Raw genomic sequence first — 14,815 nt, 5'->3', positions numbered from 1 at the left:
GTCGTCCCAAATGTCATCTCATATGGAAGAACAGAAGACTTATATGGCATCACAACTGCGAAAATAGGAGACGTATATGGTATCCCATCTGGAATCCCAGGAGACACGTATAACATCCAAGATGGAAGCACAGGAGGCACGCATTTCAGAAATGTCGTCGCAAAGGTCATCTCAACTGGAAGAAGAGAAGACATATATGGCATTTCAATTGAAAGAATAGAAGACTTATATGACATCTCAGTTGGCCGAGCACAGGAGGCCCGCATATCATCGAAGCTGAAAGCCCAGGATACGAAAATTTTACAGTTTGAGAAAAAAAATCGAGGCCGAGGTGGATGCTTTGAGAGGACGTATCGAGCAGTTACAACTAAATTGTCCAGCAGTTGCAGCGAGTAATCCAAAGGTAAAAACACCATCCTTTTGCGGTTCTGTTCCTTTCCAGGTATTTAAGTTACAGTTTGAGAATACCGCAGGAGTTAACAACTGGAATACTGAAGATAAAGTTACTGCATTGTTCGTGGCTTTAAAGGGACCAGCTGCGGAGATCTTACAGACCATCCCAGAGTACGAACGTAACAGTTATGACGCATTGATGGCTGCTGTAGAACGACGGTACGCAAGCGAACACATGAAACAGATATATCAAAAAAATTCCAAAACCGTTACCAAGAAGCTTATGAGACTTTCCAAGAGTTTGCGTGTTGAAAGGCTGGCACATTTAGCGAATGCGGACGCACCCGTGGAATACACTGAAAGGGTAAATATTCAGGGCTTTATAAAAGGCTTACGGGACGTCGAAACAAAGCGAGCTACATACGGTATCACATGCTCTGATTTAGGAAACAGTATCGCTTCTGTGTAAGCCAGTTTTCAAAGCACGCCGTGTGGAAGTAGAAAGACCAGAGTGGGTAGACGCAATTTTAGAAGCTTTAAAAGGAACGCAACAGAAGAATAATGGTGCAATCAAATGTTTCAAGTGCGGTAGCACAGGTCACATTGGTCGTCATTGCAGAACCCGTCCTGGTAGTTCCAACTTGGGTGGCCGTAAACGCAAAGCTGGAGGAGATAAGCAAGAGCGAGTCAGATGTAAAGATCGAAAACTTCGATGTAAAGATCGCAAATTTGAATGAAATTAAGCAGTTTTACCGTCAGATTGAATGAGGATGGCAAAGAACGTGTACTGACTGTAGATACGGGGGCATCTCGTTCTTTGATTCGATCTGATTTGGTCAACAGGTGAGTAAAGCCATTACCTGGAGCAAGGTTTCGTATGGTCACTGGCGAGTATAACCAAGACCACCACCAAGAAGTAATCTGTGAAGTCTTAATCGGGAAGGTCATGATTCTACACAAATTCGTTGTGGCGTAGATCGCTGATGAAGTCATATTGGGAGTGGACTTCTGAGTTGACCATGATATAAGGATCGATATGCGGAGAAAGATTATGCGCTATAGAAACAAGGATGTGCCACTTAACTTTAGTTTCGAGAAAGGGTCCAGCAATAAGCGAGTGCTGGTGGAGGAGATTCGACAGCGACCACAAAGGTCAAGGAAAGTAGATCGGGCAAAGGTTGATGGAACGAATGGGCCAAACAAATCAAAACCGAAGGTACCTGCGAGAGAAACACTGGCATTGAAAAACCCTAATGGACGCATTAAAACGAACAAAATAATTTCCCAGAAAGAATTCAAGGGTGGTTTCAAGCCAGGGCGCACTACTGTTGGGAAACGTCGGATTGTGGTTATGTGAAGCCAATCCGTCAAGAGCAAGCTCTAAGTGTAGTTCATTGGCCAAACAACAGAGTTCGAGGGAACGATCCAGAATAATGAGTACCTAGTAAGATGAAACGCAGGTACGATTAGAACAATAATTCGGAAAGTTTCTTGGAGGGAGATTTGGTACTGTTATACATCCCTCGCCGGCGGAAAGGCATTCCATTAAAATTTCGGTGCAGTTGGGAAGGCCCGTTCAAATTTGTGTGGAAGATCACTGATAATATCTACCGCATACAAACCATTGGGAAACCACGAAATAGAAGAGTGGTACATTTTGAGATGCTAGCGGCGTTTAGATCAGAAATTGTCTAATCGGGACGATCAGGCTTAGGTGGAGGGCAGTGTGACGAATATTAGCAACACTAAGGGATACTATCATCTCTAAGCCGATACTGAGCAGTGACTTGTATGCACATAACCATATTAATCATTATGTCTACACATATGTCCATACAAGCAGCGGAGAGCAACGCACAAACACATGCATATATCTGAGATACTCCCAAAAGTAGGCAATAATTTGTGCAAGTATCACTCACATATACACGCGCATATGAGAAGCTACACAAGTACAAAACCTTCGGGGAGTGTCTTTATCGTTAATACAACAACAACGAGCATACATATACAAACCAATTTAATTTTTAATATATTTCGCTTTATATACATCTCGATTTTATTGCTTTTAGTCAATTTCCATATCTCGTTGGTAGCACGTATATTCCTCAGCACCGAAACGTCAACTGTGTGAGCCACAAGTCTGACGGGTTCCTTCGCGGAACCTCCTGCGTAGTTGGTTGATAACCAGCGTCCATGGTAACCTTCCTGCATTGGCTATAGCCTATCAAACTAGTTATTGCTAGATGTACTTCAACGCCATTAAGACCATGATTACCCGTTTAAAGGCATTGTTTCAAATACCCGGAAATATCTTAAAAGACCCCTAAGGCATATCCCATATATTCCAAGTTTTTCTATATGTTTATAAGCACCCAATGCAGAGGTTTTCCGCACCATCTCCCGATGGGAATTATGTGTCGAGAAGCTTCTAAAGGGACTCTTCACTACTACGCGACCTTTTCCAGTTCTCTTTCTATATGAACCCCTGGACTATATCTCCTCTTGGTAAAACTTCCTAAACCGTTTTGTTTCGATAAAGCCATATTTCCACAGTGAATGTTAGTCCAAAACTATAAATCAGGGTGGCAACTGTCGCGTATGTGTGTACAACATACATATGTAACGGTAATGGTGTTGAAACCATTGACATAAAATGATTTCCGTTGGCTCTTTCTTTTTTTTAACTCGTTATTGGATCTGTCTATGTGGCAACTATCCGACTACACAATTTTTGCTAGACCTGCTCAATGGCTGGCGCCCAACGCATAACCTTTTTATGCACCAATACGAGTACATATTTACTCGTTTTCATGAGCAATTATGTATCTACATACATAGTTATATGTGAGCTATTTACAAAAATGTTTACGTAGGTAAATGACGGCCAATGTAGAAATTGACTTGGTCTTAATAGCTTCGGCTTAAATTCACTTTCTACATTGTCAATTCTATTTTTATCTTTTTTCTTTTAGGTTTCAACTAAGGATAATTTAAGAAACTAAATATCAATCCCGATCCCGCCTATCCCACGCACCGATTCTAGTGTTTTCCGGGCTTTAACCGCGGATCATCTGATGACCGATATCTGTACCATAGAATAATGATGAATTAGAAAACAATTGAAAGATTTCCGGTTGCTTGTAATAAAGACAGAATAAGGAAATTTAAAACATACTAGGTATCATGCCAGTCTCGCAATATGATATTATAATAGTTACTTAAAATGAGGTAGCTCTTTACGAGTGGTTGGAAAATTATGTTGTCCACAAGCGCCATTCGTATTTTATCACAGGTCTATGCCTACTATTGACTACCACTGTATATCGTAACGGCTGCTTACTATGCCGATTAAAGTTTAAGAATGGGTTGGCTGCCTTTTTTTATTACAGGAAAAAATTTATGTAAAAAACAAGCAAGCATATGTTTGTCCTAAAGTCAAGTATTTGTAATGAAATGTTTAATTTCATTTTTAAAAAACTAGTTATCAATTTTGCCATACTAATATTGAATATGCAACTCTACTTTTTATACTTGCAGATACGGCATCTTAAGCTAAAACTCCAATCTTAAGAGGTTTATATCAGAAGCAGGAAAAGCCTTGTTGACCCCACGCAAAAATCCTGCGAGGTGCTTATTAATTTTGGTGAACGTTAGTCGTCCGATACGAACCGACGCGGTATGGAATTCATCCCAGAATTCGCTCTGCATAATTCCGCGGACAGGATCAAGCACCAAAAACCAGATGGTTGCGCAAAGAGAAGGTAACGACAAATTCCTAGATTTTTTTATGCGAAATTAAAGCCTTCATATCCTTTGGCCAAGACAATGCCTTGCCGTCTTGCCCGCTCACGCAAGGCATTAATGTAATAAGAAAACGCGCAAAAAATGAGTATACATATATTATTTTTATAAGACCAAATTTTTTATATATGTACGTATATGTACTTTCCTTTTTTATTTCACGTTTGATTTTTATGTTTGCATGTCTAAGGCCCAATTTTAGGCAAGTTATCATTATACTCAGCGTGCTTTGCACACAGAGTATATTAACTTTGACTGGATAACGGTAGGTTGTACAGGTATAAAGGAATCGAGATAGATATAGTCCATATGATATATGATGATTTTGATAATCATTAGTATCGAAACAAAATTTGATTGAGGCATGTCCGTCCGTCCGTCCGTCCATTAACACGATAACTTGAGTAAATATAGAGATATTTTCACCAAATTTGGTATAAGAGATTATCTGGACCCAGAAAGATTGGTATTGAAAATGAGCGAAATCGGATGATAACCAAGCCTACTTTTTATATATATAAAATTTTGGAAAACACAAAATACCTGATTATTTAGTAAATAATACACCTAGAATGTTGAAATTTGACGTGTGGACTGATATTGAGACTCTTGATAAAAATCTGAAAAACATTTTTTAAATGGGCGTGGCACCGCCCACTTGTGATAAAATCAATTTCTATTTTTTTTTCGACTCTGATGATTTTGATATGTGGAATTCTATATCTATCTCGATTTCTTTATACCTGTACAACCAACCGTTATCCAATCAAAGTTAATATACTCTGTGTGCAAAGCATGCTGAGTATAAAAATTGTAAAAGTGTGAAATGATTTAAAATAAATTTTAACAAGTAAGGAAGGCTAAGTTCGGGTGTAACCGAGCATTACATACTCAGTTGAGAGCTGTGGAGACAAAGTAAGGGAAAATCACCATGTTGTAAAAAGAACCTAGGGTAACCCTGGAATGTGTTTGTATGACATGTGTATCAAATTGAAGATATTAAAGAGTATTTTAAGAGGAAGTGGGCCATAGTTCTATAGTTGGACGTCATTTAGGGATATCGCCATAAAGGTGGACCAGGCCTGACTCTAGAATTTGTTTGTACGATATGGGTATAAAATGAAATGTGTTAATGATAATTTTAAAAGGGAGTGGGCCTAAGTTCTATAGGTGGACGCCTTTTCGAGATATTGCCATAACGGTGGACCAGGGGTGACTCTAGAATGCGTTTGTACGATATGGGTATCAAATGAAAGGTATTAATGAGTATTTTAAAAGGGCGTGGGCCTGAGTTCTATAGATGGACACCTTTTCGAGATATCGCCATAAGGATGGACCAGGGGTGACTCTAGAATTTGTTTGTACTATATGAGTATCAAATGAAAGGTGTTAATGAGTATTTTAAGAGGGCGTGGGCCTTAGTTCTATATGTGGAAGCCTTTTCGAGATATCGCCATAAAGGTGGACCAGGGGTGACTCTAGAATTTGTTTGTACTATATGGGTATCAAATGAAAGGTGTTAATGAGTATTTTAAAAGGGAGTGAGCTTTAGTTCTATAGGTGGACGCCTTTTCGGAATATCGTTATAAAAGTGGACCAGGGTTGGCTCTAGAATGCGTTTGTACAATATGGGTATCAATCGAAAGGTGTTAATAAGTGTTTTAAAAGAGAGTGGGCCTTAGTTCTATGGGTGGACGCCTTTTCGGTATATCGCCATAAACGTGGACCAGGGGTGACTCTAGAATGCGTTTGTACAATAGGGGTATCAAATGAAAGGTGTTAATGAGTATTTTAAAAGGGCGTGGGCCTTAGTTCTATAGGTGGACGCCTTTTCGAGATATCGCCATAAAAGTGGACCAGGGGTGACTCTAGAATTTGTTTGTACGATATGAGTATCAAATGAAAGGTGTTAATGAGTATTTTAAAAGGGCATGGGCGTTAGTTCTATAGGTGGACGCCTTTTCAAGATATCGCCATAAAGGTGGACCAGGGGTGACTCTAGAATTTGTTTGTACGATATGGGTATCCAATGAAAGGTGTTAATTAGTATTTTAAAAGGGAGTGTGCCTTCGTTCTATAGGTGAATGCCTTTTCGAGATATCGCCATAAAGGTGGGCCAGGGGTGACTCTAGAATTTTTTTGTACGATACGGGTATCAAATGAAAGGTGTTAATGAGTATTTTAAAAAGGAGCGGGCCTTAGTTCTATATGTGGACGCCTTTTCGAGATATCGCCATAAACGTGGACCAGGGGTGACTCTAGAATGTGTTTGTACGATATGGGTATCAAATTAAAGGCATTAATGAGGGTTTTAAAAGGGAGTGGCCCTTAGTTGTATATGTGAAGGCGTTTTCGAGATATCGACCAAAATGTGGACCAGGGTGATCCGGAACATCATCTGTCGGGTACCGCTAATTTATTTATATATGTAATACCACGAAGAGTATTCCTTCCAAGATTCCAAGGGCTTTTGATTTCGCCCTGCACAACTTTTTCATTTTCTTCTACTTAATATGGTAGGTGTCACACCCATTTTACCAAGTTTTTTTCTAAAGTTATATTTTGCGTCAAAAGACTAATACAATTACCATGTTTCATCCTTTTTTTCGTATTTGGTATATAATTATGGAATTTTTTTCATTTTTCGTAATTTTCTATATCGAAAAAGTGGGCGTGGTCATAGTCGGATTTCGGCCATTTTTTACACCAATTCAAAGTTAGTTCAGATAAGAATGTGAACTAAGTTTAGTAAAGATATATCGATTTTTGCTCAAGTTATCGTGTTAACGGCCGAGCGGAAGGACAGACGGTCGACTGTGTATAAAAACTGGGCGTGGCTTCAACCGATTTCGCCCTTTTTCACAGAAAACAGTTGTCGTCCTAGAATCTAAGCCTCTACCAAATTTCACAAGGATTGGTAAATTTTTGTTCGACTTATGGCATTAAAACTGGAAGGACAACGTTATCCAGCGACAAAAGAAAGCGTACATTGCATTATATACGTGTAAAAGAGCCATTGGCAAAAAATGGGGACTCACCCCCAACATATGCAGATGGATTTATACCGCGATTATCAGACCCATACTGCTGTATGGGGTAGTCGTATGGTGGCCAGCCTTGAGCAAGGCGTCAAACCTAAACTTGTTGGGTAAAGTCCACAGATCCAGCATGATAAGCATAAGCGGGGCTCTAAGAACAACGCCTAGCGAAGCTCTTCAGGTCATTCTTGACATCTTTCCACTGGATCTGGCTGGTCATCGAGCAGCGGCAACGTCAGCCCTGCGTCTAAGGGAGTTGTCGTGCTGGAACAACAGGACCACAGGACACCCAAGTATACTAAACAAATACAGTTTTCTCCCTCCTAGCACGGATCGCTGTGCGACCACAACAGTTGCGGAAAGCAACTTTAAGATAAACATACCCAGCAGGGATGACTGGACGGAGTCGGACAAGTGCCTTGCTATGGGCAACAGCATTTCCATATACACGGACGGCTCCAAGCTAAACGGGAGAGTTGGGGTGGAGTATACTCAAGGGACCTTGACCTCCAGCTCTCATTCAGACTACCCGACCACTGCAGTGTATTCCAGGCAGAAGTTGCAGCCATAATGGAAGCCGCAGCTAGGATAGGGACATACATTGTCGGCAAAGAAATTTTTATCTTCAGCGACAGCCAAGCTGCCATAAAACCTCTGGGCTCGTTCAATTCTGAACTAGCACTAAACTGTCGCCGATCTCTTCAAGAGATGGCTCAACAGAACCGTGTACACCTCACATGGGTCCCTGGACATAGGGATATCGAGGGACACTGTATTGCAGATGAACTCGCTAGGCAGGATACAACCAAGCAGGTTCTTCCTGGACAAGAACGCTTAGGTATGCCGCTGTTCACATGCAAGCTAATGCTAAAAGAGCACATCTACCGTCAAGCCGACGAAAGATGGCTACAAACACCGGGATGTCGAACGTCGAAAGAAACCTGGCCTAAATGGGATCCTAAAAGGTCCCGTCACTTTACAACCTAAGAAGGGATACAATTTCCACACTTGTAGGGGCACTAACGGGTCATTGCCTCATAGGTAGGCATGCAGAAAGGCTAGGAGCGCCTTATCGTCGTTGCTGTAGGAGTTGTAAAGAAGATGAGGAGGAGGAAACGGTGGTTCACCTCATTTGCAACTGCCCAGCGCTAAGCGGAGCACGGCAGCGCTTTCTGGGAGCTCCATTTCTTGATACTATGAGTCAGGTTGTGGAGCATGACGTCAAGGACCTGGTAGATTTCATCAGGTCCTCAAAATGGTTCGAAGAGGAGAGGTAACGGTGTTTTTCGTGGTATCACAACGGGCCTAGTACTACTGGCCTAAGTGTGCCCCCGGGCAGCCACCCCAACCTAACCTAACCTAACCTATGGCATTAAAAGTATCCTACACAAATTAAACGAAAAAGGGTGGAGCCACGCCCATTTTTAATGTTTCTTTTATTTTTGTATTTTGTTGCAGCATATCATTACTGGAGTTGAATTATAACATAATTTAATAATTTACTTATATACTGTAAAGATATTAACTTTTTTTTTTTAAATTTGAATTTAAAAAAAAATTTTTTTAAAAAGTGGGCGTGGTCGTTCTCCTATTTTGCTAATTTTTATTAAGCAGACATATAGTAATAAGAGTAACGTTCCTGCCAAATTTCATCATGATATCTTCAACGACTGCCAAATTACAGCTTGCAAAACTTCTAAATTACCTTCTTTTAAAAGTGGGCGGTGCCACGCCCGTTGTCCAAAATTTTACTAGTTTTCTATTCTGCGTCATAAGTTCAACTCACCTACCAAGTTTCATCGCTTAATGCGTATTTGGTAATGAATTATCGCACTTTTTCGATTTTTCGAAATTTTCGATATCGAAAAAGTGGGCGTGGTTATTGTCCGATATCGTTCATTTTAAATAGCGATCTGAGATGAGTTCCCAGGAACCTACATACCAAATTTCATGAAGATACCTCAAAATTTACTCAAGTTATCGTGTTAACGGACAGACGGACGGAAGGACGGACGGACGGACATGGCTCAATCGAATTTTTTTTCGATACTGATGATTTTGATATATGGAAGTCTATATCTATCTCGATTCCTTTATACCTGTACAACCAACCGTTATCCAATCAAAGTTAATATACTCTGTGAGCTCTGCTCAACTGAGTATAAACAAGTAAGGAAAGCTAAGTTCGGGTGTAACCGAACATTACATACTCAGCTGAGAGCTTTGGAGACAAAATAAGGGAAAATCACCATTTAGCAAAATGAATTTAGGGTAACCCTGGAATGTGTTTGTATGACATGTGTATAAAATGAAAGGTGTTAATGATTATTTAAAACGTAGTGGGCCTTAGTTCTATAGGTGGACGGCTTTTCGAGATATCGCAATATGGGTGGGCCAGGGGTGACTCTAGAATGTGTTTGTACGATATGGGTATCAAATTAAAGGTATTAATGAGAGTTTTAAAAGGGAGTAGCCCTTAGATATATATGTGTAGGCCTTTTCGAGATATCGACCAAAATGTGGACCATGGTGACCCAGAACATCTTCTGTCGGGTACCGCTAATTTATTTATATATGTCATACCACGAACAGTATTCCTGCCAAGATTCCAAAGGCTGTTGATTTCGCCCCGCAGAACTTTTTCATTTTCTTCTACTTAATTGGACATGGCTAAATGAATTTCTTTTTTCACCCAGATCATTTTGATATATAGAAGTCTATATCTATCTGGATTAGTTTATGCCGTTACGGATTACCGTTATGCAAACAAAGTTAATATACTCTGTGAGCTCTGTTCAGCTGAGTATAAAAAGTATGTTCTGACCTAAGCTATAGAATGAAGTTTAGTGACCAAATGTCAAACGACATTTACCAACATGAAACCTAAACTTTATAGATATTTAAAATTTTAATTTGTATTTTTTCAAATACAAAAAAAATTGCAGTGTTCATACAATTTTGTACATTTATTGTGATCTGCACTGATTATGGTTAATAAGTGAACATTTTTCTTAAATTTTTTGAATAGCTTTTATTTTTTCCCAGGAGAATTTGAGAGTATATTTTTAGTAGTTCCGAAGTAATACCTTCCTTCACTCCAACCACTTTTTAAACTAGGCATGCTCTTTGTGTCCTCACTTTTGGAACTATAAGCATATTCTAGGCGGCAGAGTAATAAAAAACAAGTAAGGAAGGTTAAGTTCGGGTGTAACCGAACATTACATACTCAGTTGAGAGCTATGGTGACAGCATAAGGGAAAATAACCATGTAGGAAAATGAACCGAGGGAAACTCTGGAATGTGTTTGTATGACATGTGTATCAAATGAAAGGCATTAAAGAGTATTTTATGAGGGAGTGGGCCATAGTTCTATAGGTGGACGCCATTTAGGGATATAGCCATAAAGGTGGATCAGGGTTGACTCTAGAATGCGTTTGTACGATATGGGTATCAAATGAAAGGTATTAATGAGTATTTTAAAAGGGCGTGGACCTAAGTTCTATAGATGGACGCCTTTTCGAGATATCGCCGTAAAGATGGACCAGGGGTGACTCTAGAATTTGTTTGCACAATATGGGCATCAAACGAAAGGTGTTAATGAGTATTTTAAAAGGGAGTGAGCCTTAGTTCTATAGGTGGACGCCGTTTCGAGATATCGTCTTAAAGGTGGGCCAGGGGTGACTCTAGAATTCGTTTGTGCAATATGGGTATCAAACGAAAGGAGTTAATGAGTATTTTAAGAGGGAGTGGGCCTTAGTTCTATAGGTGGACGCATTTTCGAGGTATCGCAATAAAGGTGGACCAGGGGTGACTCTAGACTTTGTTTGTACGATATGGGTATCAAATGAAAGGTGTTAATGAGTATTTTTAAAAGGGAGTGGGCCTTCGTTTTATAGGTGTTCGCCTTTTCGAGATATCGCCATAAAGGTGGACCAGGGGTGACTTTAGAACTTGTTTGTATGATATGGGTATCAAATGAAAGGTGTTAATGATTATTTTAAAAGGGCGTGGGGCTTAGTTCTATAGGTGGACCCCTTTTCGAGATATCGCCATAAAGGTGGACCAGGGGTGACTCTAGAATGAGTCTGTACGATATGGGTATCTAATTAAAGGTATTAATGAGAGTTTTAAAAGGGAGTGGTGGTAGTTGTATATGTGAAGGCGTTTTCCAGATATCGACCAAAATGTGGACCAGGGTGACCCAGAACATCATCTTTTGGATACCGCTAATTTATTTATATATGTAATACCGATTTTGCTAATTTTTATTAAGCGTACATATAGTAATATGAGTAACGTTCCTGCCAAATTTCATCATGCCAAATTACAGCTTGCAAAAGTTTTAAATTACCTTCTTTTAATAGTGGGCGTTGCCACGCCCATTGTCCAAAGTTTTACTAATTTTCTATTTTGCGTCATAAGTTCAACTCATCTACCAAGTTTAGTCGCTTTATCTGTCTTTTGTAATGAATTATCGCACTTTTTCGGTTTTTCGAAATTTTCGATATCGAAAAAGTGGGCGTGGTTATAGTCCGATATCGTTCATTTTAAATAGCGATCTGAGATGAGTGCTCAGGAACCTACATACCAAATTTCATCAAGATACCTCAAAATTTACTCAAGTTATCGTGTTAACGGACGGACGGACGGACGGACATGGCTCAATCAAATTTTTTTTCGATCATGATTATTTTGATATATGGAAGTCTATATCTATCTCGATTCCTTTATATATGTACAACCAACCGTTATCCAATCAAACTTAATATACTCTGTGAGCTCTGCTCAACTGAGTATAAAAATTACCTAAACTTAGATAGCAAAAAAGTCCTTGAGCGTTTTCTTATGGCCTGGATGCCGTGGTTTGATTTTTAAAGCAAAATACCTGTAATTGTCTTTCCCAAACCAAAAAATTTACTTGAATTTCTAACTAACTGAAGGAACTAACTAAGTACAAATTGTGTTGTAATTTTGAAATTATTAGTATTAGCTCGGCAGGCCCCGACATCATGCACCCATCTCTAGTTTTAACCTACATCTAACCCCAAGCGTTGTAAAGGCCTCAGTTTGTTTGTCTTTCATAGCTTTCGTATTTTCACTAGTTTTGCTGTTAGCTTTTCATTTTTTAATTTTTCTTGCTTCTATCATTTGCTTTTGTTTACATTTTATGTTCTTTTTGGCGATAATGTTTCCGTGTCCGGTTGTCAAAGGTGTGCACACCAGACCGACCTGTTTACCCTTTCCACCTGTTAGGTGACTGTTCATGTTACAGTGTTACCGTTTTCAAGTACATATGTATGTATATGTGCTGTTGTTCATGAAAAGGTGTATATATAAATAAGTGTGTAGCGTTGCATATGAAGGACGGTTCAGTATAAGTTTATGGTGTCCTTAATGCTCGAATTTCCGTTACACTGTTTGCACATTTTGGCAGGAAACTAAATAAGGTCAATTTTCTTATACATTTTGTAAGCAAGCAACTCTTTGCAAATCTGTTGGCTGTTTCTTGCTTTGGAATTTAAAAGGTTATTTTTGGTTTACAAACCAAATTATACCTTTTGCTGGCACCCGCTCATGTGATTTGGGTGCTGACTAAGATTGAACAGATTTACAGTTTTACAGCCATTTCTAAACAAAAGCTCTCATGAATTGAGCTAAATACATAAATGCTTATGCAAGGGCGGATCCAAACATTGCTGGCACACAAAGTGACTGGATGATGACTGGTATTCCAGTCTGCATAAAGCTAAAACATCCTTAATAGTTGACCCCTCCGCCTGCAAGACCAAGCAGGAATCTGAAAGTCAAAATTTTCGGCTAGGGCTACGTTACCCGCAGAATTCTTTCTTTCAACCCTTGCACTTGCCACTCGTCAGCAGAAAACCGACTTTGACCTTTGTTGACAGTCTTCTTGTACCTTTTCTTGAACATAAGCAGCTCAATATTGCTAATGTTGACTGAAACCTCGCTCTGATTACATCAAAATCAATCAGGCGCTCTTGCTATTTGAAGCTCCCGAAAAAAGGCTAGTAAGCTTTTAGAAGGTCGTATAATCATTCTTTCACTTCACTCTTATACGTTTTTGGAAAAGCTTACGCTGCAGCTCCTCTTGGATCTCCTAATCTGTGATTTTAAAGCAACCAACCATAACTTGTTGAGTTCCCAGTGCGAGTCCCCCGGTAATTTCCGACATTTTACCATAAAAAAGTAAATACTAGGCTCGATATAGCTCCGAGGAGATTGGGGCTGTAGTGCTTTCAATTATTTCATACAAATTGGTGGGAAGGGACCTAAAGTTTTATGCCGACCCTAAACGGTATCTACAAGAGGACAAATATTAGCTGAGAAGTTTTTCAGCCGCATCTAAAAAAATGTGATCTAATCAAAACAACATTGTTTCTCAAGCCGCCGTAGTGTGATGGTAGTGTGCTCCACCTACCGCGCCGAAGATCCTGGGTTAAAGTCCCAGGCAAAGAATATTCAAAAATTTATAAACACGTTTTTTCAATTAGAAGAAAGTTTTTTCTAGACGGGATCGCCCCTCGAAAGTGATTGGGCAAACACTCCAGGCATACTTCTGCTATAAAAAGCTTTTCAGTGAAAACTCATGTGCGTTGTAAGTGCTATTCGGAGTCGGAGTAAAACATGTATGCCCTGTCCCACTAATTTAAGGAAAACCCAAAAGGACACGACGCATATGGGAAGAGAAGCTCCGCCGAAATTCTCTTCGGAGGTACAGTTATGTTCATATTAATAGCAGTGCTTTCTAAGAACCCTAATAAAGTGGATTTATCTAAAGTAGGTTCGGTTAGGTTGCAAGGGCTGAGCTGGACACTATGGTAAAAGTTCACTACTTAGGCCACCAGTGGTCCCATTGTAATACCCTATACGGTCTCAAAGAAGGACCCCTACCTGCCTAAAGCGGGTCTAACCACCACGTGGAAATTATAAATTTTGTTAGAGCCTTTACTTCATAGCTAGAGACCTCAGCGAGGTCATGTAGAAAAGGTTTACCAAGGATGGCCAACCTACGTCTACTAAGCGCTGGACAATGACAGAGAAGATGCTGGACACTCTCTTCCTCTTCTGTACACTTGCAGCTGCGACAATAGTCGAAGGTCGTTACCCCCATCCTAGCACCATGCGTGCCTATTAAGCAATACCCTGTTAGAACCCTTATCAGGGAAGATAGAACTGATTTGTTTAAAATCAGAGGCGCTTCTGTGCGCCCCTTGTCATATGAGGGCCAGGTTTGCCTGGATGTCTCACACGATGATATGGCTGAACATAGTCCATTTGCGATTCTTATAGTACTTGTGTTCACACGAAGCCTGAAAGTGGCCATGGGTATGCCTACCGGAAGGATATGGTCGTGGTGCCTCTTCTGGCCAGGTCTTGTGCTCTGCAATTGCCTTCAATATCCCTGTGAGGTACCCATATAAGTCTGATACTGAAGTGCTGAGCCATCTCGTTAAGAGATCTGCGGCATTCAGTGACCGACTTTGCGTTGTCGATGAATGAGTCCAGGGCCTTTAATGCGGCCTGGCTGTCTGAGTAAACAAACACCCGATTACCATCCT

The 14,815-nt window shown here is 40.0% G+C and overlaps 1 protein-coding gene across 32 annotated transcripts in view; it reads left to right on the top strand.

Annotated features, from left to right (window-relative positions):
- Positions 1–14,815, top strand: part of Tmtc2 (Transmembrane O-mannosyltransferase targeting cadherins 2) — a 740,743-nt gene that overhangs the window by 407,924 nt on the left and 318,004 nt on the right. For all 32 annotated transcript variants that reach the window (XR_010949712.1, XM_067766547.1, XM_067766560.1 and 29 more), the window contains one exon: positions 3,934–4,157. Coding sequence is in view for 31 of the 32 variants with exons in the window: in XM_067766547.1 (XP_067622648.1) it covers positions 4,075–4,157 (83 nt within the window). In the remaining variant the exon portion in view is untranslated. The remainder of the gene's footprint in view (positions 1–3,933; positions 4,158–14,815) is intronic.

The sequence above is a fragment of the Eurosta solidaginis genome, chromosome 2 (assembly GCF_040869045.1).
Source record: "Eurosta solidaginis isolate ZX-2024a chromosome 2, ASM4086904v1, whole genome shotgun sequence".
NCBI lineage: Eukaryota > Metazoa > Arthropoda > Insecta > Diptera > Tephritidae > Eurosta > Eurosta solidaginis.
Note: the sequence above shows the minus strand (reverse complement) of the source record. Positions and strands in the feature narration are given on the sequence as shown.